This window comes from Xenopus laevis, chromosome 4S (assembly GCF_017654675.1).
Source record: "Xenopus laevis strain J_2021 chromosome 4S, Xenopus_laevis_v10.1, whole genome shotgun sequence".
Lineage (NCBI taxonomy): Eukaryota > Metazoa > Chordata > Amphibia > Anura > Pipidae > Xenopus > Xenopus laevis.
This window is the reverse complement of record NC_054378.1, coordinates 24,168,351-24,194,380: the sequence shown is the minus strand read 5'-3', so window position 1 is coordinate 24,194,380 and position 26,030 is coordinate 24,168,351. Positions and strand designations below refer to the sequence as shown.

Sequence of the window (26,030 nt, the reverse complement as noted above, 5' to 3'; positions counted from 1 at the left end):
TGCCAGGGCTATGAAATGCTGAGGTTCACCAAGTCGGTGAACCAAGCCCGTTGTGAGGTGCAATCAGAATCACTGTAGTACGTTATCACTTAATTTTCTTGAGAACCCAAGGTAATAGTGTCAGTGGCGGCAACGCGTATGCCAGATCAAAGTTCCAAGGGACCGCAAGGGCATCTGCTGCCGATGCCAGTGGGTACCAACAACTTGCCATGAAATAAGGCACTTTGCAGTTCTGTCGTGATGCCATGAGGTTCACCTCTGGAAGACCCCACCGTGGTTTGGTGCTTGAATTTTGACAGGAATAGTCCCTGCCTGAGGAAGCTCTGGATCCTTTGGTGTGATAAATTGACCCCTCCGAAAGGAACAACGTGATTTTGGTTGAGGGAGAGGAGTACTTTTGCCTCCTTGTGCTTGATCTATGATTTTGTCTAATTCCAGTCCAAAGAAAAGCTTCCCTTTAAATAATCCTTTGAATTTATAGACTTTATAGATTTATTTATAGAATTTATAGATAGATAAGGATACACTATGAAAAATAATCCAGCATGAACTAGGTATGTGAAATATATTGTACATATTGTAGACATAGATTTCTCAAATATACAAACTTGCTGAGACTAGATATTTACTTACACTGAGAAACAGTCTTTTTCATCTCTTCCCTTATGATCTTATCCAGACGGTTGCAAAGAGATCCAGACAATGAATGGGAAAGTTGTTGTGAAAGGTACTCCTGCAGCTGACCATTCCTTTCGTGTCCATCACTTAAAATTCGCTCAACTCTCCTTTCTGAATGATAATAGGAATTTAGTTAAGTAACAAATGTGCTTATTGATTTTATGTGCATTCCAAGACAGATACCTGTAAGTGTGTGGGAGAACTACATTATGTTTTGACATTTTTACAATACAATTCAAGAAATGTACACAAAATTCCACAGAAGTGGATTTAAAATGAGATGCGTGCCTTGTCATAATCAAACTACAGATAAAATAAAACAGAAATCTAGATTACAGTGCTACGCAATATGTTGGCGCTATATAAATACATGTTAATAATAATAGATGAAACCATAGGAACTTCTTCTAAAATAAGTCATGATATCAAAACTCCCAAATAACTTTGGGCTCAAAACAACATAATTATGGAAGACACATGACAGAGTCCAACCTAAGGAACGAATATCCATCCGGTATTAGATATATAAATGATGCACAGTATACAGCCATATTTAATAAAAAACATTAATTGCATCATGGGTTCCTTAGGTTGGAGACTTCCTTATTTGCTCTAATATGCAGGATTATTATATAAACTAATCATAGGTTTGTGTACAAATGGTAGCCTTCAGCCTTATGAATAAGGAATTTCTTACGTCTGCCTCTATTAGCTGGTGCTTGAAGGTTCATTAGAAAGGGGCGCAAAATAGTCTTTCTGCTCAGTCACATTTTTGCTGGGGGACTGGTGAGTGTAAATAAACCATAAGTTCAGTACACCAAAAGGGAATTGGAATGTAGGATTTATATACATTAGCTTGTTTGGTACAAAGGTAATTTTGTGATTTTTTTTATGGACACGTACTGGCACTTAGTGACGCACCGCTGAAGGTCTTACTGGCACGTAGTGACGCGCCGCTCTTGCATACTTCTTTAGGGCTGAAGGTGTCAATAGATGTACAGACGTGCCAGTACAGTAAACTAAATAGGTATGCGAGAGCAGCGCGTCACTACGTGCCAGTAACACCTTCAGCGGCGCGTCACAAGTGCCAGTACATATCTATTACTACGTGAGTGGATGATCCTACTGTGCTGGTGGGCCGCATTATTATTAATTTCATTGCGAAGGCTGCGGGCCGGTGTATATTTGAAACCAGGCCTTAAAAGGATACGTTCCTCTTCTTGCTGAGTATCAATTACACGTTCAACATGTCCCATAATGGAGCTCTGGACAGCATCCATATGGTCTGTCAGTTTCTTCATCAGTTCCAGCTGATTCTGACGTAGTTCACACAATTCTTTCTGTTGGCTGCGCAACATACATAGCAATTCTTCTTGTAACTCCAAATTTACCTTGAATTCAATGTAGGACATAAGAGAAAACATAAACTTTAATTAGTAAGAATAAGTCACTTTTACATATTATACGTTATATTTAGTTTAAAAAATCTTAACAAGATTATTAAGAAAACCACAATTTTGCAGCAAGTTGTGACTCATAGACTGGATTAAACCATTGTTTCAGTTGTCAGTACTGAAGTGTCTATTGGAAACTGAGTGAAAATTCAATGCAAAGCTACGAAGAATTACGTTTTAAATTACGTTTTAAAGCATAATAGATTCATAGAGGAATACAAAAATGCTTTTCTTGGCTTATGCCACTTTTGATAAATTGTTTGATATTTTTTGTAACAGAAGTAAAAAGTCTCCATTCTCCCCATGTAATTCCTCCTGCCCATTCAGTGTGAGTGTAGAGGGGCACTTGCCACTGAGCACAGAAATGATCAACTTTAATTCTTTTATAAGCAATACAATACATTTCTTACTATAAATTATAGTACAGAAAAGTCTCTAACTTCCCATTCCATTTAAATGCCTTTAAATACATTTACTGTATAAACAATTCCAATTTATAAAAAGTAAAAACCATATGTAAACCTGGACTCACTCACCAGGTGGTCTGAAATTCGGGGAGATTGTGCAAGTTCCCTAGAATGACAAAAAATTAAAAATATAAACAACCCTTATTATTTACTTGCTGCATGGCACATACAGATGCAGTGCATACAGTGTATTGATCTATGCAAACTTGTATATAAATTGCAATTTGAAATCCAGGCAGGCACACATCAAAAGAGTTCTAAATGAAACGGTATCATTTAAGGATATTAAAGTTTAAAATTCAAATAAAGGCTGCACAGTATGATATATTTTTCATGAGAAGTGCAATTTGCAAGGGTTTAGTAGTATATTCATTCTTAATAGTTTTAGGTATATAATTTGATAAACTTAATAAAAAGACAAAGTAAATGAATAACACAAAGTACATACAAATCTCAAAGAAAAATATAAAATTTAGAAGCCAAGGTAAAAAAATTAACCTTAACAAACATTCTTACTTCCATCCATTCAAATTGCACTACCTTATCTATGCAGTCAGAGGGCCAGATTCTGCTCCATGTTGTCCAGAGGCCACCCCGATTACAACCCCTCCCCGATCGCTCGCATGCTCATGCTTTGATTTAACATGGGAGCACAGGAGATCTGCATCGTGCCCCAACCTGTGTGCCCCATGCAAACTTAAGGTCGGCTGGGCGGCATGCTGCATGACAGCTATTCCCGTGATTTGCCTTGTTCCATTTTGGACCACTAATATTTATGAATACACTTGCCCTCTTATTATTATTGCCATGTTTACAGAATTTATACAAAATTCACAAAAAACTCTTGCACAAGTGGAGTTTACAGTCAAAGGTTCCTACCATACACACTTTTGAAATGGTCAACTTTTGCAAGTTGTAGGGGAGGAAAATGCCATTTCTGCAAGCATTCATTTCTCATTCGCTTGAATTTAAAGAATGCTATGAAGAGATATGCATTTTGATTACAATGATCAAAATACGGTGCCACTGTCCCACTGTCATCTCTGCTTTCTACACTTCTTTCAGCAACTAACACCTGAAATGTTCCACCAGGTTTTGCCGCGAAAATAACGCCCATAAACTATAATGGGTGAAAGAATTTGTTGCGCATCAAAAAATCTGTTGCACGTCTTTGTCGCTTATAGACTTCAATGTATTTTGACGAAATTTTCTTGAAGCAAAACGGGCCAGATTCACCCATCACTGCTGAATAATTTTACTTCTCTACAGAGCACATATTTTAGCTATTTATTTGCCATCTAATTCCTACTATTAAACTAAAAAAATGTTTTTTTGCCGATATAATTAATGCCTTCTTCTGGGCAGTTCTGCTGAATGGCCTGGCAGTAGTAATAACATTTTAGAAGAGGAGGAAAAGGTCTTTTGATAATGCTCAGATTTTTTATATGGGTACGTTTTTTAAAATTAAAGTAAAGGAAAGACAATTTAGGCCTTCAAAAACAGCCACTAATATCTTTCAAGACCTATAGTGAATTGAATTAACCATTCCTTCACAAAATGAGCTTGCCTTAAAGAGGTTGTTCACCTTCCAAACACTTTTTTCAGTTCAGTTGTTTTCATATTGATCACCAGAAATAAAGCCTTTTTTCAATTGCTTTTATCTTTTATTATTTTACAGTTTTCCCAAAATTTAAGGTTAAAGTTTAATGTTCCTGCCTGGTGTTTCAGCCTGGCAGCTCAGTGATCCAGGGACATTCTGAACTATTACAGTTCGCTACATTTAGTTGATACAACTAGTTGGTACATATCTCAGCAGTATCTGTGGAATATTAGCAACTATTGTATCAATTCTTACAGCTGCCTTTAATGAAAGTCAGGGATTCTGCTCAGCAGCGACAAAGATAACAAATGTATCAACTAAATGTATTGATTTAAAACAGCTAAAGAGTAGGTGACCCCCCCTCCGAGCTAAGGTGAAAAATTATTAGATTAGAAAAAAAACGATTATAAACAGAAAATACAAAGTCATTGGAAAAAAAATCTTTATTTCTGGTGAATAATCTGAAACCAACTGAAATGAAAACCGTGTTCGAAGGCAAAAAACCCCTTTAACTCACATTTCATCTTTCTTTGATTTCCGACTTAGTTTTGGAGAGGAGTGCGGTGATAATTTGCTCTTCCAGTCCTTGATGGGGAGATGTTGACCCTTGCTTCCAAAGCTGCCAGAAATGGATGCCAAACTGGCCACATCATCATGATCACTTAAGGACAGAAGAGATTGGAGTTGAGTTGTATTGTGATTTTTCATTAGCTTGCAAAGTGTGGAAAGGATATTTTTGCTTACCTATATTGCATTATTTCTCTTTTTAGGAGCTGAAGCAAAAAGTATGCTGTACCCACTTTTACTGCCAACCATTTACGATTTTTAGTACAACATTACAAACCAAAGTGGCTACATTGAGATGCCTAGTGAAGTCATTGCTGTAGATTTTTACAATTTTAAATCATATTAAACATTTCTACAGGACTATACAGAAATCAGAGTTTTCTATTCTCTTCAATTCTGCTAAATATGTTACTCAATGCTATGAGGCCATCAAAAGTGAATTACAGGAAATATCTGACAGCTCAGGCAACAGGTCGATCAGTCAGCTGTTTAATCACCACTAAGTTTTTAATAGAATTACTATTATAGATGTATTGGATGCAGATTGGCCTTAAGTGGAATATAGGCAAGCACCTGAATATTAACACGTCTTACTGTACTGGGGACCTATTGGCCGAACCTCATAACAAGCAGGATAAATGAACACAAGTTTGCCCTTAAGCTATTCATTGTGCCTCAGTATGTTTAAAAGTTGCATAAAAAGGTAAAAAAGTACTACCAAATGGTAGTATCAAGGCACATGGATTATGAGTGGAGGCAGGGATAAAACACTCAAAATCAGTTGTTATATCATTATCACTTGGAAACATGGACCATAATGTTTTTCAAGTAACCATCAAATGACAAACGACTGCATCCATATATGAAGGCAATATGCCATAGAAATAAGTAAGGAGGCAGTTTTTCAACTTTCGTCCCTGCCTCTCAAAGCTGTTATTCAATATTATTCAATATGGACAACAAAATTCTGGAAATTTACATGCGTCTCTTAGTGTTTAGAAGCAGTGATTTTTCCACTACAGGTATAGGATCTGTTATCAGGAAAGCTCCAAATTACAGGAAGGCCATCTCTTATAGACTTCATTCAATTTCCAAATTTTTAAAAATTATTTTCTTTTTCTCTAACAGGGATCCCCAACTTTTTGAACTTGTGAGCAACATTCAGATAGATGTAAAAGGAGTTGGGGAGCAACACAAGCATGAAAAATATTCTTGGGGTGCCAAATAAGTGCAGTGATTGGCCATTTGGTAGCAGTACAGTTGGTTTTATACAACCAAAACTTGCCTCCAAGCCTGGAATTCAATAATAAGCACCTGCTTGGAGGTCACTGGGAGCAACATCCAATGGGTTGGTGAGCAACATGTTGCTCACGAGCTACTGGTTGGGGATCACTACTCTATAATAATAACAACACAGTACTGTGTACTTGATCCAAACTAAGATATAAGGTGTGATGGTCAAATTACGTAGAGATCTGTTATCTGGAAAAACCCTGGTCCCAAAAATTCTGGAAAACACGTCCCATACGTGTACCAACTTCTATTTGTGAATATTATGTTCTGTTAAGATGTTCAAAATGATAAACAATATTCCAGTTTACCTCTGTACAGCATTGGCATCTTGACTGTCATGCTGTTGGAGTAGGTGGTAGTTATGTCTGTGAAACGAGTTGTCTCCCCTGTCTTGACCATTTCTTGAACTGGAAATTAAGCAGAAATTCGCATTCTCAAAAATGTGAACACTACTATGACTTGTTCTGGCTAGAGCATCTTATAAACTGTGGAAATATGCAAGAGAGAATGTCCCAGATTAAATTAATTAATGGCCTTCCATATAGGATTATTTTGGATGCATTTTATTTAACTTTTCTATAGAAAACTGGGAAGATTTCTAATTACATTTTTTACATCATAATCAGGAATTTTTTTATAGTAATTTAGGTACAATTCAACAATACCTGTCTACCAAATTATTTCTTGTCTCTTTGGTAATGTCAGGTGCTGCAGGCCAAGGCTGTGGTAAGCCTATATCCACATTATCTTCTTGAATTGTGCTCTCTAGCAAAGACGGAGCACTGATTCGCTCATTATCCACTATTGAAGATCCAATAATCATTGGTCTATGACCATGATCTAAAGAAGAAAGATTATGTGGAGAAAGTAAATGCAAAGCAGACGCAGCAGAGCTCATGCTGTCAGTGTGATGAGAGGAGTCACATCCTTCAACAGAAAAGCCCGATGGTACGGAAGAAATATAACTACGCTGTAGTGTCTCAGAAGCTATTTCTGGAATGTCCTGAGGTATGGCAGTTGATGCACTGGATATGACATCAGGAGAACGTTCACGTGTGGGAGAGGGTTGTGGTACAACCAAAGGATCCAAATCTTTCAGTTCTAGAGGATGGTTGGAGAGTGCCACCTGATTTAAAGAAAATATGGCAGCAATTATACTTTACATACACAGTTCCATTCATCAGATACATATACACACTTAAATTATTAAAATCTCACAGGATAGCCAAATAAAAATGTGAATACATGACCTGGGAAAATACAGAGGAGTTGGCCTTTGATATTGTGGCTTTCACCATGCTCAATCCAGGGTCTGTCCCTTAGATGAAGTAAGTATAGACTGCCTAAGTAAACTGTTGTTTGGCTATTATGCGAGTGTTCAGGAACAGGGGATAATAATGGCATGAATGAGCATAATTTAATAAATGGTCAACTTAGACGGATGTGCTGTGGGTTATGAAGTTACATGTTTTATTGCACTTTTTTGTCTGCATCGTTGCTTTTTTTGCCAGCAAAAGTTTTGCTACACAGTATGACTAGTGTACAAAGTATTCTGAGCACCAATTTCAAAATCATTTCTTTCCAGTTTATTTACGTATTTGAGTGATTCAATTGTTTAAGTAAGTAGGTTCTTATTTTCACTCATTAACTATGAATACATAGTGTGACTTTAGAGCTTGCCACCTGCCGAGACCACTGGCCAGTTACAGTACTGTATATGGCATTTAGGTCAGCCACAGTCTTTTGTTTATCTTTATTTTACATTTCTTATTAGATCACAAATTTTGCAAAATATCTTTTAGGTTTTTAAAAGCACCGAAAATATTTACACCAGATAAAACACCAACTCCTTCCTGTCATACGCACGTGGTTATCCTTGATCACAAAATGTACAATAATTTGTACCTGAGCAGCTGGTTTCAAAACAATTGTCTCAGACTTTACTGGGATGACAACGACTGGATTTCTAGAACTGGATTGAAGGTTTCCATCACGTGACGTGTTACTAAGTGTGACACTGGCATCTAACTGCAAAATTGTGCTTAAAGGTGTCTCCTCGGATGACCTGCAATAATTTGTAGTAGTACAGTTATAGCAGCTATAGAATAGCAATAGAATTATGACATTGATAAAGTGCCAAAAAAATTATTTGCGCAAATGACCTATAACATGGGTGTTTTATGGCAATATGGATGCTGATTTTTAAGAATAAGGGGCCCATTTACTAAGGGTCGAAGTGAATTTTCGATTCAAAAACTTAGAATTTTCGAAGTAACTTTTCGGTACTTTGACCATCGAATAGGCCAAAATTTGATTTGAATTGAAAAAACTTCAAATTCGAAAATCGAAGTGCTGTCTCTTTAAGAAACTTCGACTTCAACACTTCCCCACCTTAAACCTGCCAAATTGCTGTTAAGCCTATGGGGGACCTCCTATAACCTTTCTGAGTGTTCGGCTAAGTTTTGAGTAGTCAAAGTATTTTTTTTTTTGTAAAATCGTTCGAAATGAAGGATTTAATCGATCGATCGATTTTTTACTCCGAAAAAATACTTTGACTATCAAAGTATCAAATTCGATGGTCGAATTTCAACTTTTTTAACTTTGAAATTCGACCCTTAGTAAATGTGCCCCTTAGGGGCACATTTACTAAGGGTCGAAGTGAATTCAAAGTGAATTTTCAAATTGATCGAACTATTTTACTTTGATCGAATATAGCCATATTCGATCAAAAAAAAAAAAAAAAACAACTTCTTCGACTTCTACTATCGAACTATTATTGTTTTTTCACCTTGAAATTTGACCCTTAGTAAATGTGCCCCTCTGTGTCACTTTGGGAAAAATGCTGGAAATGTTTCAATGTACTAGCCTAAAGGATAACATATATTTGTTGCACCACTGTATCAAAATAGAGTACTACACAAACCCATTCTTTGAATTATGTACATTATTATTCTATTTAGAGCACCAACATATTTCACTGTGTTTTACATCAGTCCCCTTCCCTGTGATGCTTAAAATCTAAGGTCCCCATCACATTCTTACTATGGTCAGTTTTATTGGAAGCCACTTAACCTCCCTGTATGTTTTGGCAGCACCCAGAGGAAACCTTTGCAAACGCAGGAAAACATTCTTGCAAACTCCTTGCAGACAAAGCCTCAAGACAATAGCACTGCAAGACAGCAGTGCTATCCATTGCACCACAATATTTGGACATTAGATGTCACAAATTAAAAGAGAAGGAATAAATTAAATAAAGGAATATTTTGACCAAACTAATTCTGCTTGAGAGGACCTAGCTCTTAAAATAGTGCCCTGTTAAATAGGCCTGAGGAATATTCTGCAAAATACATATTCAATTCTATAGCTTAATTTATAAAATATGTAATATTTTCATTCACCATAAGAAAGGTGCCTGCACCCTTGGTAAAATGCAGAACATATAGCATGATTTTCTTTTTTATATTAAATTTATTTATTCAGTTTTTTTTTTTTGTTAAAACAAAGAGTAAAACACATAACAGAACAATACAGCAATACATGTTTTCTCATTGCATAGTCATCATGAATCATTAAATACATTTATCTGTATACACAAATACATAAAGAAAGAAAGGAAGAATTAAAAAAAAAACCAAAAAAAAACATTAATTAATAAATAATAATAAGGAAATTAGTACTGTCACCCCCTTCTTAATTGTCCTTCATTCTCTAAGAAATCACACCATTGTTCCCATAATTTATGGTGTTTGCTCATTTTACCTCTTTTTTTTTGCTATTATTTCTTCTATACCTCTTATTTCTTCAATTTCCTTAATCCATGTTATTTTATTTATTGGTGTTTTTGTTTTCCATTTATGTGGTATCATATTCCTTGCCACAGCTATCATTAATTTGATTACTGAATCAGTAATAGTTTTCTTCTTTTTATAGTCATAAAGCAGTACAATTTGTGTTATGTCTGTATCTGGTATATAGGTTCCCATTTTCTCATTACAGATAGGACATATTCCCAGAACGGCCTGATCACCTCACATTCAAACCATATGTTCCTTTCTCTTTTTCACATCGCCAACATACCTCGGACATTCCATACATATTATGAAGTTTAGTTGGTGTGTAGTACCATCTGGATATCAACTTATAACTAAATTCTTGCAGTTTTGTATCCTTTGATATCTCTATATTAGCTTTACAAATACAGTTCCACTCTTGATCTGATAAGGATATTTTTAATTCCTCTTCCCATTTTTTAAAAAAACACGGTTTACTTAAGGATCCTTTGATTAGCTCCCATATAGCATGATTTTCATACCAAGTTATTTACCTGGCCAGGACTGTATCACTGTTTGATGTACTACTAATAGGAGTAACCGTTGTAAGTGTGCTTATGATGCTCCCAGGAGAGGAAATACCCTATTACAAAGAGAGTGAAATGTTAAACAGCCCCAATATAAGCATGACATAACAAAAACAATATATTTTTGTGCATTTTGTGACATATGTACAATAACTAAAACCTTACAGATCACAGACTTTTAATAGGAGATGGGGTTGAAAAACTTGGTTTGTAAGATTTCCAGTAATCAGCTTACATTAGGGATGCACCGAATACAGGATTCGGTTCATTATTCGGCCAGGATTCGGTCTTTTTCAGCAGGATTCGGATCCGGCCAATCCTTCTGCCCAACCGAACCGAATCCGGTTGCTTATGCAAGTTAGGGGCAGGGTGGGGAAATCGAGTGACTTTTTGTCACAAAACAAGTCACGCTTACAATCATTTCAAAATCTTGTGTGTGTACCAGAAATAAAAAAATCATGCCAATGCTATGTGATTATAGACCTTGTGGAGTGGAAAGTGATTTTTATACCAGAGGTATAGAGGCTGTAAGAGGCAACGTATAGATCAGGGGTGTCCAAACTTTTGGCTCGCAGGGCCACATTGGAAAAAGAAAAATTTGTCTGGGGCCACACATGATATACACAAACACGTTTGATTTGTAAAAGTAAAGGAAATACACAGAAAAGAAATACAATGCCAGTTGGATAACCAGATGGAGCTATACACTGTATTATGGGACACCTGGATATTAAATAGACTTATTATTATTACTAACTGGGCAATGGGCAGAGTCCCCCCTCCTCCTATATCCTTTGCGACATGACGTTTCCTCGGGAACCAAAGTGGGCCGCATTCATATGCATCCTGGGCCGCATTTGGCCCTCGGGCCGCAGTTTGGACACCCCTGGTATAGATCAAAACAAACTCATAAATCATTTGCATTGCAAAATGCTCCCTTGCTCCATCAAGTGATAGATATGAGAATAGTACCCAAGCACTAGAAAACCAAGCCATTTTTTTGCAACTTGCGAGAGCCTTGCCGTGTGGGATTATTTTTCTAAACACTGGGCACATTTGCCCATGGGCAGTAACCTATGGCAACCAATCAAATTGTTGCATTTATTGTTCTACCTGCAGTTGCATTTTAATCACTGATTGGTTGCTATGGCTAACTGCCCATGGGCAAATTTGTGTGTGGGAGATGGCTGAGCTTTACTATTGGAGTTATCATGGTAATTTCCCCAGTGATCTTACTGGCTAGTCTGGGGTTAATGGAATTCTCAAGACCATTACGTCAGTGATCTTACTGCCAAGTATATGGTTAATGGAGTGCTCATAGGCCATTTATGCAGTGTTCTGTCATGAAATGCAGGTGCCACAGTGTGTCATGGAATGTGTTTGTGCCACAATTTGAAATAGTGGGGACAGTTGTGCGTGTGTCTTCTGGTGCACTATGTGCTTTTAATGCTGCCATTCCAGCCACAAAAAATGGTGTATTTTTAGTAACATGGGCATGATAGGTGGGGGTGTGGCCACAATGTAGACACAGTCAAAATGTTTTTGCCATGCTATATGCAGCAGCTTGATAAAGGGTCCACTGGGCCCGAAACGTTGCCTGTTTGATATGTGGTTTTTGGGCAAATAAATCAACTTTTGCAATCACTACAACTGACTTGGTGTGCTGCAGGAAAACTGACTTGATATGCAGCAGCTCTTTGCTTCTCTCTACTCTGTGTGTGTGTGTGGGGGGGGGGCAGTGGAAGCCCCAAAAGGACGACCTTGCCTCAGCTCTGCTTTCTGGCAAAATGAGTTATTCAAGTTACCTGCTGCAGTGATACACTAGGACTCATGAATGCATCTGGAGTCATCAGTTTGGGAACAGAATCAGTAGAGAGGAGTAGGAAGTCGGTAGAGATCCTGCACAACTCTGACTGGGAGCCATGCATAGATCCTGGTGTGGAGGGTATTCTCTCCGTGTTGATGCCTTGCATATGACCAGGAAGGGCTAAAAACACAAATGTAAAAAACACAAACTGAAAATATACCAAATAAACCATTTGGATGAGCACTGCCAAGTCTCAAGACTACTGAGCAAGTCAAGTTGATTAAGCCTTACTAATACTAGATACTGAACATCATGACCTGTACATAATGACTAATGAAACAATTCTATGTGCTACTTGGATAATTTACACACGATAGGAATTACCACAGGGATGTTTTTCTTAAATTTGCTTCACTTTAAAATAGCAATACCAGTAAGAAGCATTGTTTAAAAACAATGACTGGATTTTGCACCTTGTAACCCTCAAAAGAGAATGATTAAAGGGGTAGTTCATCTTCCAAAGATAGTACACAAGAAATAAGAAAGTCTTAAAATCTGCGTTTTTGTAAAAAGCAATCAATTAGGTAATTGACTAAACTTTGACTCTTTGCCTGCCTAATTTGTATCGCTTGTTTTGTGTTGGCAGGCAAGCCTGTAACTTCCAAGAATGTATTGGATAATGTATTTGCTATAGCTGCTTGACAGAAGTGATGACAAACCCATTTGCAAAAAGTCGAAGGTTAATGTCATGTTGGTTTAGTGACATTATTATTTGAGGACCATCCTCCATACAGCAGACATGACAACCATCCAGTAAGCTCACTGTAACACCCCCTTACTTACTGTAGCACTCAAAGATCGGGACTCTCAATTGCAGCCCTCCAAAAGTGAAAAATGTTTAGGGACGCATTTACTGTTTTGTCTTTTGTGTTTTCCCTTATATCTCTGCTTCGTAATTAGTGCATAAGGCATTTTGGCCACTAAGATTTTTATCCTTGTATTATTGCTCAGGATGTGTTTTTTGCATTTATTTGTAGTTGGAACTAGAAAGACATTTTTAACCATTTTGGATTCATCAGAAAAAGTACTTTCCAAAAATATATGTTTTTCTGGGGTTGTATAACATGCAGTTAGCTTTGTTTACAGAAGCGAAATTGCTAAAAAAAAAAAAAAAAAAAATAGCAATTAAAATTTAATTGTACAGTCCCTACATGTCACATGTTACTTTGGTAAAGCTATCCAATACTGGTCATTAACAGTTTAGTAGACTCATGGCATTTTTACTTCGGGTGTAAGATAAATGTGGCAATATGATTAGGTGATTTTCAGAAATGTCACAGAAATGCTAAGTTTGGCAATGCTTTGCAGGAATATTAATTTTGGGTTTGTGAGAATTTTTGTATTACTTCTCACTTTTTAAGACCAGAGAGAGTATGTATTATGATATTATATAAAGCAAGGCACTCACAGGACTTTGAAATATGGTTTCAATTTTGGGTTTGTGAGAATGTTTGTATTACTTCTCACCTTTTAAGACCCGAGAATGTGAAATATGGTTAAAATAAATAAAGTTTATTTATTATTCCAACGTTTCGTCTTGCTTGAGACCTTTGCTGTATATATTATTCTATTTGACTTTTCTGTGGTGTGCACCCAGGCATTTTCTCTAATAATTGAGTGCAGCTATCTTTTGGTTTAGTTTTCCTTTGATAATATATTGGACCTGGAAGAGATAACATTGAGCCACATCAACCAGCAATGAGATTCACATCTGTAGCTTTTATGAGATATATATGCCATCTTGCACAGCTTAGGACCCCCTTCTCTGCTAGCATGAATGAAACTGATCCAGACCTTTCGACTGCACATTTCTGGTGTCAGACCTTAAAACAGAGGAATCAGGAAGCTGCAGAAGATGGCTCACAGCACTGGGGAAAGTGAGTGAGTTATAAGTTTGTAAAATATGTCCTATAAGTTAAACATTTTGCGGTCGCTGCAATTTTAGAGACATTTTTGACATATCCGTAATTTTATTCTTGGTCATTTCTTACACAGTATGTCAAATCTGCCATAGCATGGAAAAACATACCATAATCTTCTTGTGTTGGTTGAGCTGTTTCCAATATAGCAGGTTCTGCATTCTGTTGGGGCTGAAACCAGATCTGTACATCTTGCAGTGCTCTGGAAGACAAGAGGACATCTAAGACCAGGGGGGAAATGTAACTGACACAGCATAGTAGCACCTGACTGGGTCTGTTTTTTTTTTTAGGAAGAACAGTACGGAAAGGTCACTGCTATGAAAATACATTACAGTAGGTTTATTTGTGCTGTATGCTGCCTCACATAACCGCAGAATCTTTTTGGAGTGTTAGGCTGAGCACTCCTCCCAAAGAACAAATGTTGCTTATTATATGCTAACAAGACAAACTACTTTTACAAAGTGTAATAGAAGACTTTCATTAAGTCTTGTTTGTCAGATATATTGCTTTAAGGACAATGACACAAACTGGACTGTTACTTATAGTTTTACTCCTTACATTCAATTGCCTGAGTGTTTTCTTGCTTAGTTTGTGGAACAAAAATTTTATTCCACCCCCTCCCTATTCAAAGCACAAATGTTTTGGGGTGTTTTAATGTAAAAAGAGAATATACTAGCTGCAAAACTCATCAAACAGTGATATCAGAAATGCACTGAAGAAAAAGGGATATGACAAGCGTCAACCGCATAGGAGAAGGGGCAGACAGGGTGCGTGTGCCTAGGGCAGCTCTGCCTAAAAATTCTTGCCAATAAAGTGGGACATTTCTTAATTTATAGTCATCATTATTTTAATATTATTAATTGTACACATTCTTGCCCAATGTGCATTAACAGGGCAGGTATGAAGTATCTATATCCTTCCTGAAAGGGGTGGTTCACCTTTATAACAGCTTTAAAAAAAAAAAAAAATAAGGAGATACATTAATTTACATGTTATTTGTATTTTTGGTTGTATTTTAATTTTGGTTTAATCTACCTGCAGTGGTAGTGCTGCATATAGAATCTTCACTTTGCAAAGGGACTAGCAGGGAGGTGCCATCACCATTTGCTTCTGTGAGTGACTCTGCTCTTGCTGTTTCGGCTGTTGATTTATCAAATTGGCTGAATGGCATCAGATCATGGATATGAAAATGAAGGGAGCATGCGCAGTAGACAAACATGCCAGCACTTCCTTCAGGCTGCTGGGAACATTGGAATGATTTAGACAGGACCTTAGTTAGCCAGGGTGTCACCGATCCCACTGGCTTGGGCAGAGAGGAAATACTGAAGGATCTATGCAGCACTACGTTTGCAGGTAGATATTTATAATTTTTTTTAATTAAACAAATTACAAATATCATGTAAATGACTATATCTGCTAATTTTTTTATAATTGTAATAAAGGTGAACTACACCTTCAAATAACAATTATGTGATAAGAGATTTGGACGCATTTGCTAATCCAGGCGTCCTGAGAGTAAAATTAAAACTTGGCCTAAACTTCAGAGAGTAACAATTATAATTGGTACTTACTTCGTATGTACACAAAACAGTTTTATAAGCACACCAGCTGCAGACTCAACTGATTCACACTCCAGGGTCTCTTCTGCATAAAAAAAAAAAAAAAGGTAAACATGCAAACATGACCATTTTTGGAGATTAAAAGATTTTTCATCACTGTCATTATAGAGCTGTTTTCACTAGCATTTACTGTGTACTTTTCTACCCTAGATTGATCCACGTAAGGCACTACCACATAGGTTGAATTCAGACAATATGCCAAAACACATGGTACCAAACAAAAAAGTAACTATTGCCGTCCAAACAAAAGAAAAAGTGGTTGCAGGTTATCTCAGAGCGGGCCTTCGAAACATTATGGATAAATCATTCAAGAAGCACCATGTGCCACGGACCTTACTCCAACTGGTAAATCAGCTAGAGATCCACATACACTGTCCATAAGAGTGTAGTAAATATTAATAGATAACTGGTAATACACTTGGATTTTGTGACAAAAGCTTTGATTTTAGGTGTAAATCTAAGATCCCTGCCATTAAATGGGACCCGGCACGCAAAAAAAAAAAAAGTATTTCAAATTCTATTTTATCACTTTAGTCAAGCAAAATGAACTTTAATTACATCGTATAAATTAACTGAATCTTGTTTCCATCAGTCTGGGAACTCATAATTATAGCAAGCAGGAAGGAGCCATTTTGTGGACACTGTCATTAAGGCAAGCCTTGCATCATCTCAGAATCTTGTTTGTGCACCAGAATGGGGGACCTCATGTCTGTCCCCATGCACTGGCTACACAATGAAATGTTTAAGAGAACTGGGGGAATGTAGGGAGAGCAGTGACATCTAGGAATCAGGCCGGACTGGCAATCTGTGGGTTCTGGCAAATGCCAGAGGGGCTGCTATAAGGTGCCATAGAAAGTCAGTATTAAGTGGGCTGGGGGGGCTGATTGGGCTTCTGTGTGGGCTGATTGGGCCTCTGTGTAGCTGAAATGACAAGGCCTATTTTAATTCTCAGTCCGGACCTGCTAGGAAGTGCTGAATGGAAAGTGAAAGTAATTGCTTGCCCCACTCCTATGCCTTTTTATGTCTGGATGACAGGGTCCACTTTAAACAACATAAGCCATATCTTGCTAGCCAAACTGAAAACAGAAATATTATGCAAGTACCATATAATGAAGTTTAGCTTTTGATTAAAAAAAAAATTGAACGGAGTTCTAGCATGACAAGTTACCCTTCTGGTGGCATACTTTTAGACCACACAATATTAAGCTCCTAACTGGGGTCAGATCCAGTGGGCACATGTGTCCAGTCTTAGGCATATACCTTGGCGGTGACTCTCTTTCGCAGACGTGAGAGTGTCAGTCCCCAAGGTCTCAATGCGGCCATGTGCACACTTTGGCTCCAAATTTCCAAACATAAAACAATTACCAATTCCAGTAATCAGTGCTTAGTTCCTGTTCTTTCTCCTGTACTCTTGATTGCTGTTGATCCTAACCTTTGTCTGACTCATGTTTCTGAACCTGCAGTACCTTGCCTTGACCCAGACCTGTTGACATTGCCTTCTGATTCTCCCTTGGTACATTGTTTGGCTCTGACTTCTGTCCACTACTGTGCTTCAGATCCCAACCTCCAGACACGTTTTTAGTTACTACGAAGCGCATGTTTACTAACTGCAGCCTGACACACAACCTGAGGTCTACTGAATAGTTTGATGCCCAATATGCATAGATTTATGCATAGATTTACCAAAGTATGTGGTATGTATGGACCCCAAATGAAAAACGTGCATATGAATTTTCACACCGGCAAACTCAGCTGCTGAAAACAAAGCCTGGACAAAGCCCAAACTATAAAAAGACCCCCAGAAAACCATATATTTTTGGAAAGTACATATTCTGACGGATCAAACAAAGTAAAATACATTTTTCTATACCAAAGCACCAAACAGCAAAACTATACTAAAGACACATAAGGAACAACAATGCAAGGATAAAATTGCAATAAAATCATAAAAAATTGTGTCAATCAATGAACCGACAGTGTAAATTATGGCCGAAATAGATTACCCAATAGTCACACTGCCAAAATAAACAGTTTTTAACAGTCTTTGCAACATGACATTTCCTCGGGAACCGAGCGTCTCAAGCTGGGCCGCATTCATATCCATCCTGGGCCGCAGGTTAAACAATCCTGTCTTAAATTGTTTCAACAGTCTGAGCCATCAGGGCAGAGAAAAGTAAGGGACATACAAACACTGCTTTCAATAGCATTACATTTACAAATAACTTAAAAACAATTAAAAAAATGTAATGAATGCAAATTGCAAAGTTTTTAACTATTTTTACATTTATTAAGCAAAAACTATTTTTTTGGGTTGACATTTCCTTTAAATAACTGCCATTTCAGTTATTCAGTTAATTACCTTGGTTGATACTGTTGTTGTCTTCTTCTGATGGGAGTACCTCAGTGTTCCGGAGACGACAATGATTCACATCCTGTATACCAAAACTAAGGACTGGGTGAGTGAGCAGGAATTCTGAAATCGATATAAAGGTTGCTTTTCCTTCATCCTGATTTTGCTTCAGTTCCATTACATACAAAACCTATGTAAGAATAAAATACTACTTTTATTTTATTCAGACATCTTTTGTTGACAGACAACTGTCAAAGAAAGACAAATTATGTACCATTAATTTTCATTTATGGAAGACTATGTATTCACATATGTATTTTTTACTAGCTAATTTTGTCATGGGACACATTCAAAAAGAATTTGAAAGCAAAGCATGATTTAGTAAATAATGATTGAAATAATAAATCTAATAATAAAAAGGCAAGGGCATCCCAAAATCTTAAATCTTAAACAATAACTTAATCATGTACTTTATACTTTTTACATTTACTCAGTGGATATCCCAGCACACAGCGAATTAAAAAAAAATATTCTGCTTGTGTGATCTTTCATATTTTTATATTGTAATTTCTATTGCATCTTAACGCATGGATTGTCTACCAACTGGTTACAGTTCTGCCTCAGTGTTTATAGTTGATAAAAAAAATCTTTCAGTAAGTGCTCACAAACCAGCTCACAATCCGTATAAAGAAAAAAAGGAAATATATGAATGTAAAATTCTACTAAAAACAGCACACTTATAAAGCCAATACAAAATTATACATCAATGACATCAGACTTAGAACTACCTGCTTATTCTTTAAATGAGTTTCAAGTGCAAGGATCACTCTTAAAATGGCAAAACATAATGACCTTAAATGTATTCTGAAATACATTCACAGTCCTCAATAAATCGATCATAAAAAAAATGTATAAAATAGTCATAGTTATAAGATATAAGTGAACGATCAGGCAGCAGCATAAAACAGTTATGTGCAGGCTGGGACACACAGGACAGAGGGTGGGAGGGGTTTCCCTGCAGACTTAAAGGAAAACTATACCCCCCAAACAATGTAGGTCTCTATAAAAAGATATTGCATAAAACAGCTGATATGTAAAATCCTGCTTCATGTAAATCAACCATTTTCATAATAATATACTTTTCTAGTAGTATGTGCCATTGGGTAATCATAAATAGAAAATTGCCATTTTAAAAAATAAGGGCCGCCCCCTGGGATCGTAGGATTCACTGTACTCACAAACATACCAACAAACCATACTTGTTAGGTCACATGAGCCAATTAACAGACAGAGTTGTGTCTTTTGCTTCCACACTTCTTCCTGTTATAGTTAGAGTTCAAGTATTTCTGGTCAGGTGATCTCTGAGACAGCACACAGACCATCGCGAAATGGTGGCTCAAGGCAAGTGATGTAAAAGGGCAATATTTACTTAAATATATTTTCCAGTTTGGTAAGATTCTTTAATATGCCACTTACCCCATTTTGGGGGTATAGTTTTCCTTTAAGCCTGTCAGTCAGGCTGTATATTTAAATATACAATAAGGACACTAATTCTGCAAATTTAATATCTCTTACAATAAAATAGAAAAGTCAATTTAAACTTAAGGTTACCTGCGAACAACTCTTTATAACACTTCCTCTGGCATAAATTATCCCAGCATGATTCACTGCCTTCCCGCCCTTGTACGTGTATGCGCACCATCAGGCATGGATTCAGCCTGTCAGAGCAACACAGGCAGCAAATTTCAGCTAGAAAATACTTTAGCATTTCCATGCCAAAATCTGCATTGTGTGCGTGGTAATCCCATGCCTAATTTATGCGTATCAATAGCCTTAGATATACTGAATGGTTACTAATTATTAAAGGCCCCAACAATTGTACCACTTATACCACTATGGTGGTTGCAGAGATACTGCATCAGTCTGGGTGCAGACACACAAAGTGGATTTCAGAGCTGAAACACGCAATTGTGTGTGCATTTGAGTATATTTTCAAAAAGCTAAATTTTAACAAATAGAGTATTTTTCTGTGCAAAACTAAAAATCAGCAGTGGATAGAACCAAATACTGTTTCAATGAGACTCTCGAATTAACAGAAAAATTAAAAATTTCCAGACTGACACTGAGAGCACAGCCTTAATGAATTTATCTCGAGCAGAAAGAACCCCAAAATAATATTTGCATTCAAAAATACATGCAGTAAAACAACTAACTTTCCTAAGTCTGATATCACACAAGGCTTTTTCTCTGGCCCCATATAAACGTAGGCTGAAAAAGCCGATTTGCTCCTTCCTGACAGGCACTACGCTGGCATACTACGTTGCTCCATTGCCTTTTGTGGCAGTAGCCTTAGTTCTTTTTTCCTTTTGTTTTTACATTTACAAAATCTTAATAGTTTTTTTTTTGGAGAGCTTTCATGTATTTCCACCTCTGAAAAAAGATTTATAGCGCTAAATACCAAAAAAAAAATTTAAAATTGTCAAAGGCTTTGTACTATCCAAAATGTTAATTTTATGATTAATTATATTTATTTACTTGACAAAGCCCGCAACTGGCGGATGAAACGCGCGTCTGGTGCATTTTAGCTAATGGTTAGGCAGGAGTCTGATAGGGACTGAGAAGGGAGATTGTTAAAATCGGATTGGGAGGGGACTCATGGTGGGTGAAGGGGTTGGAGACTCTAATGATCCGAGGGCTCTGTTACTTTCCGGTTAGATGTGCCTGACGCACACTGCAATATACCGAATGTGCGTCGCATTATTATAGCTTCAGGTCATTGCTATCTATTAGTTTAAGTTGTTCAACCTCACACTATATGGGAGGGATCCTGAAGTGGGTGAAGGGGTTGGCACTGGGAAGGGCATCCTTTGGCGTACCTCATCGACGTTCACACTGATTATGGTGACAATTTGAATGTACTATTTAATCACCATTGACTAGCAGTCATTTCTTAGACAGAGAAGTGCAATAGCACATTACCCCCTAAACCCATTAATTGCCTGGTCAATCAGCCTCCTGTACCGAACCTTTAATTTTAATGTTGCATACTAGACTTTGATTTTAATGATACATTAAAAGTTAAGTTTTACTTATTACTTCATACGAGCTTTGGGGCCAATAGATGGAAAGGTCCAGTTGGATGGGGCCACTCTTTCACTTCTCTTTGCTGTTATGGTTTACCAAAGTATCTGGCATTTAGAGACCCCAATATATTCAAGTTTCCAGCATCATATAATCCATGTTGTATCATTACATACCAAGAAACAGCACCCTAAATATGATTGCCAGGAGTCCTCCAAACAATTTGATGCCCATTGTTCATAGGTTTACCAAAATACCTAACATTTATAGGCCCCAAATTGAAGTTAGAACACGGACATCCTAAATATGAGAACATCCTAAATATGAATTCCAGCGGTCCACTGAACAGTTTGATGCCCAATATGCATAGATCTACCAAACTATGTGTCGTACAGAGGCACTAAAATACCAATAGTGTATATACATTTTCATGGCTGATGCTCTGGCTGCTGCAATACAAGCACCCGATATGTGTATTATTTGCCATATGACCCCCTAACAGTATGAAAACTCTAGAAAACCATATCTTTTCAGAAAGTACACATTCTGATGAATGCAAAATGGGCAAATACGTCTTTCTACTGCAAACTACCAAACCGTAAAGCTATGCTGAAAGAAGCAGTTTTCATCAAATTTCTGAAAATTGTCACAAAGCTTGCATTTTGCCCCATTATATGCCCCACATTTCGTAACGTATCAGCATAAAACATCCCAAATATGAATGGCAGGGGCCTACTTAACACTTTGATGTCCTATATGCATAGATTTATCAAACTATGTGGCGTACAGAGGCACCTAATGACCCTCTGGCGTCTAACAGCACATGCAGCAGCAGGACACGTAGGAAACACATGCCTGGTGCTGCCTTGGGGCTCCTGGGTCGATCGCGCCCCAGTGACCACTCGATCCCCGCTCTGCTCGTTGTTCTTCTGCTTAGGAAAGATTTGAGAGGTTTCCTAATTTTTTTCCTAAGCAGAAGAACATCAAAGCAGCCTCGTTCTTTCTTTTGACATCTTCTTCCTTGACTACTTGATGGTCAGAAACTGACCAGCAGTAACAATGTAAAAGTTTATTAAGTAACAATGTAACTGATATACCAACGTTTATTCATATTAACAGTACAGGTATCCTTTAATATCTTGGAATTAAAAAATAAATAACAAATGTACATTGCAAAAGTGCTTAGAATAGCACCCTCATCAATTTTACATTTACTTATTTTAAGGTTTACTTATAATTTAACACAAGAAGCAGATGGGTTATAATCTGCTGGAATCAGCGGTTTCCTTTGCTTGCACAGAAACTGTTTCTAAATTGTGTTAAGTACAAGCTTGTGAGCACAAATGAAGAGGATTTTTGTACAAAAATGTATCTTCCCATTTCATTGCTGAAATTCACTCCATGTGAAAGCACATGCCGAAACAGTGCCAGTGCACTTAATGCAAGGAGTGAATGGGCTCTGATCCAGTTAAAATTGGATATTTCTTCACCTTTGTCTTGTGTGATATTAGCCGATTTTATAAATATAAACACACATACCCCCATCCTGTATGGTTTATCTGTTGTAGGAAGACATCACTAAGGACATTTAAAAAAGTAACTTATAGAACACATATGTTAAGAATGAAATATGCACATATTTAAAGGCCATAATTGCCCTCCTTAAATATACAGCCTACCAAAATGTACATTAACCAACCTTCCGCTGAACATCAGTCAGTATTAGGAACTCCGCAGACAAATCCAACGATGCTTTAAGCCCAGGCAAAACACTAGAACTAAATGGGTCTGGAGAAAATCTGAAGTTGGAAACAGGATGGAGATACAAATAAAGTCAGTCATTTTAAGAAATCTTAGGGTAAAATTTCAGGCTTACTGCGTTTTCAATGAAGTAATAATGTGGCAGGTAAAATGCCTGAAATTGCCATTTCTGCCATTGCCTAAATAAGCAGGCAAGAACAACATCTATTTTTATAATATTTTTGTGTTATTACACAGCGTGTTGTCATTGTCTTTAACATGAATTAATTCACACACACCAATAACAATCCTGAACCATCAATTAATCATGCCCTTCTGTAGATCACTCGCACTAAATGAATAATTTTTTTAGCTAAATGTAGCTTATGAAAATAAATGTTGTATTTTCAAAATTCTCATGTGGGTAGCAGTATAAAGTGTATATTTTCAAATGCAAGGAGTCTGACTGGTAAAATGGGAGAGTTGGAGGGGAAATATGACGAGATTGGTGTTGCTGAAACATGACAAATGAGTCGCATGATTGGGCAGTTAATATCAGCGGCTATACTTTGTTTCAAAGGGACAGAGTAACAGTATGTCTGTTTGTTAGCCAAGATTTAAAAGCTAATATAAAGAAGGAGGTGATGATAGAAAATGAGGGGATTCATGCCTTATGGGTGGAGCTCTTCACTGATTATAAAGTACCCAGCAAATTAATTGTACAAATATGCTACAGAAGAGGAGGAGGCTAAGCTCCTGATGCAAAGAGAAAAGGCTGCTAGTTTGGGAAAGTAATGATAATGGGAGACTTTAACTACCCAGATATTGACTGGAGCAACTGTATTGCCAGGTTAGTTAATGGGAACAAGCTTAAAAAACCAGAAACCATGCTATACTAGATCTATATCTAATGACCCAGAACGTATAGAAAATGTGCAAGCAATTGACCCCCTGGGTAATAGTGACCATAATGTGATCTCATTTAGTGTTTGGTGAAAAAAACAAATATACAATGGGGGAACAAAACCCTGAATTTCAGGAAAGCCAATTATAGTTCATAGTGCAGATTGGGGCATTATGTTTTCTGCTAAAAATACAGAACAGAAATGGTTATGATTTAAAATTGTATTAAATAATTAGTGTTCTCAATGTATTCCCTTATAAAGTAAAGGTAGAAGCACTAAGAACCATCCTATGTGGCTTAATATAGAAGTAATGAAGTTAATAGTAAAGAAGAGAAAGGCATTTAAAAACAAAGTCTGTGGGGACAGAAGCTGCATTTGATGAATATAAACACTAGAATAAATGTTGTAAAACAGCAATCTGGAAGGCAAAGATAGAAAAGGAAGAGTGCATTGTGGCAGAGGCTAACTCTAACCCCAAGTTTTTTTTTAAGTATATTAATAGTAAAAAGATGCGGGTTGAGAGCGTGACTCCTTTAAAAAAACAGTTCAGTGTAAATATAAAAACTGGATAAATAGGCTGTACAAAATAAAAAATGTTTCTATTATAGTTAGTTAGCAAAAATGTAATCTATAATTCACAAAATTAATGTGAACAAGGCACCAGGACCAGATGGAATATACCCACGAGCTTAGTTCAGTTCTAGTACAGCCTCTATTTCTGATTTTCTCAGACTTTCATCTGGTATGGTACCGTTGGAGGAAAGCTGATGTAATTCCTAGATTTAAAAAGGGATTACGATCTCAGCCTGACAATTATAAGGCAGTAAGTTTGACATCTGTGTGGGCAAATTATTTGAAGGCTTGTTAAGGGATCACATTCAAAAATTTGTCCTGGTGAATGGCATTATGAGCAGTAATCAGCACGTGAAGGATAGGTCATGCCAGACAAATTTGATTGCTTTTTATGATGAAGTAAGTAAAATGCTGGACAGAGTGAGAGCTTTGATGCAGTGCCCCACAAACTGCTGCTTTCTAAACCAAGGTCTGTTGGGTTTAATGAAGTCATTTGCACAAGGATAGGAAACTGGCTACAGGATCGGTACAGAGGGTGGTTGTTAATGGTACATTGTTTACTTGGGAGTAAAGTTCTTAGTGGGGTCCCTCAGGGCTCTGTATTGGGTTCACTTTTATTTAATTTGTTAATTAATGACTTAGGGGAGGGTATTTTAAGTAATGTATCGGTGTTTGCAGATGACACAAAACTATGCTGCACAATTAATTCCATCCAGGATGTGGCATACCAAACTGGCCATCTAGGAGGCTAAGTGGCAGATGAGATTTCATGTAAAGTCATGTAATTTCTGGATAAATATCCAAGGCACTTATACTCTTAATGGAACTGCACTAAGCAAATCCATAATGGAAAAGGACCATGAGGTCCTTGTAGATAATAAACTTGGCTGTAGCAAGCAATGACAGTAAGCAGCTGCAAAGGCAAATAAGGTCTTGAGCTGTATTAAAATGCAGGAGGAGGGAGTCAATTCTTCCACTGTATAGAATGCTGGTAAGGCCCTATCTAAAATATGCTGTAAAGGTTTGGTCTCCAGTGCTTAAACTGGACATTATTGAATTAGAGAGGGTCCAGAGAAGGGCAACTAAGCTGGTAAAAGGTATGGAAAATCTCAGCTATGAGGAAAGACTGTCCGAATTGGGTTTGTCCATCCTGGAAGCACTTGAGGGTTTATATGAGAACAAGATATAAATATATAAGGGGATCATATAATAACCTCTCTGATGCTTTATTTACTGGCAGTTCCTTCCAGCTGACATGTGGGCACCCATTCCAACTAGATGAAAGGAACTTTCGGCTAAATATTCGGAAGGAGTTTTTTACAGTAAGAGCAGTGAAGATGTGGAATTCTCTCCATGAATCAGTCACGATGAGACATTTCATAGCTTTAAAGGAACAATAACCACCAAAAAATGAAAGTGATTAAATGGAATGACAATATAATGTTGTCCTCCACTGGTAAAACTGGTGTGTTTGCTATAGAAACACAACTATAGGTTATAAAAACAAGCTGCTATGTAGCCATTGGGGCAGCCATTCAAGCACAGGTTATCCAGTCGAAA

At 37.1% G+C, this 26,030-nt stretch overlaps 1 protein-coding gene across 4 annotated transcripts in view; it reads right to left on the bottom strand.

Annotated features, from left to right (window-relative positions):
• The window catches only part of edc4.S (enhancer of mRNA decapping 4 S homeolog), a 78,727-nt gene that overhangs the window by 17,833 nt on the left and 34,864 nt on the right, over positions 1 to 26,030 (bottom strand). For 3 of the 4 annotated variants that reach the window (XM_018260407.2, XM_041561082.1, XM_018260406.2), the window contains exons 11-23: positions 22,952 to 23,051; positions 18,181 to 18,361; positions 15,774 to 15,846; positions 14,313 to 14,404; positions 12,222 to 12,403; positions 10,384 to 10,472; positions 7,965 to 8,124; positions 6,725 to 7,185; positions 6,368 to 6,466; positions 4,717 to 4,860; positions 2,669 to 2,705; positions 1,889 to 2,069; positions 634 to 789 (exon numbers count right to left, since the gene is read on the bottom strand). In XM_018260407.2, the coding sequence (XP_018115896.1) occupies positions 634 to 789; positions 1,889 to 2,069; positions 2,669 to 2,705; positions 4,717 to 4,860; positions 6,368 to 6,466; positions 6,725 to 7,185; positions 7,965 to 8,124; positions 10,384 to 10,472; positions 12,222 to 12,403; positions 14,313 to 14,404; positions 15,774 to 15,846; positions 18,181 to 18,361; positions 22,952 to 23,051 (1,955 nt within the window). The remainder of the gene's footprint in view (positions 1 to 633; positions 790 to 1,888; positions 2,070 to 2,668; positions 2,706 to 4,716; positions 4,861 to 6,367; positions 6,467 to 6,724; positions 7,186 to 7,964; positions 8,125 to 10,383; positions 10,473 to 12,221; positions 12,404 to 14,312; positions 14,405 to 15,773; positions 15,847 to 18,180; positions 18,362 to 22,951; positions 23,052 to 26,030) is intronic. The other variant, XM_018260408.2, reaches the window with a different exon arrangement.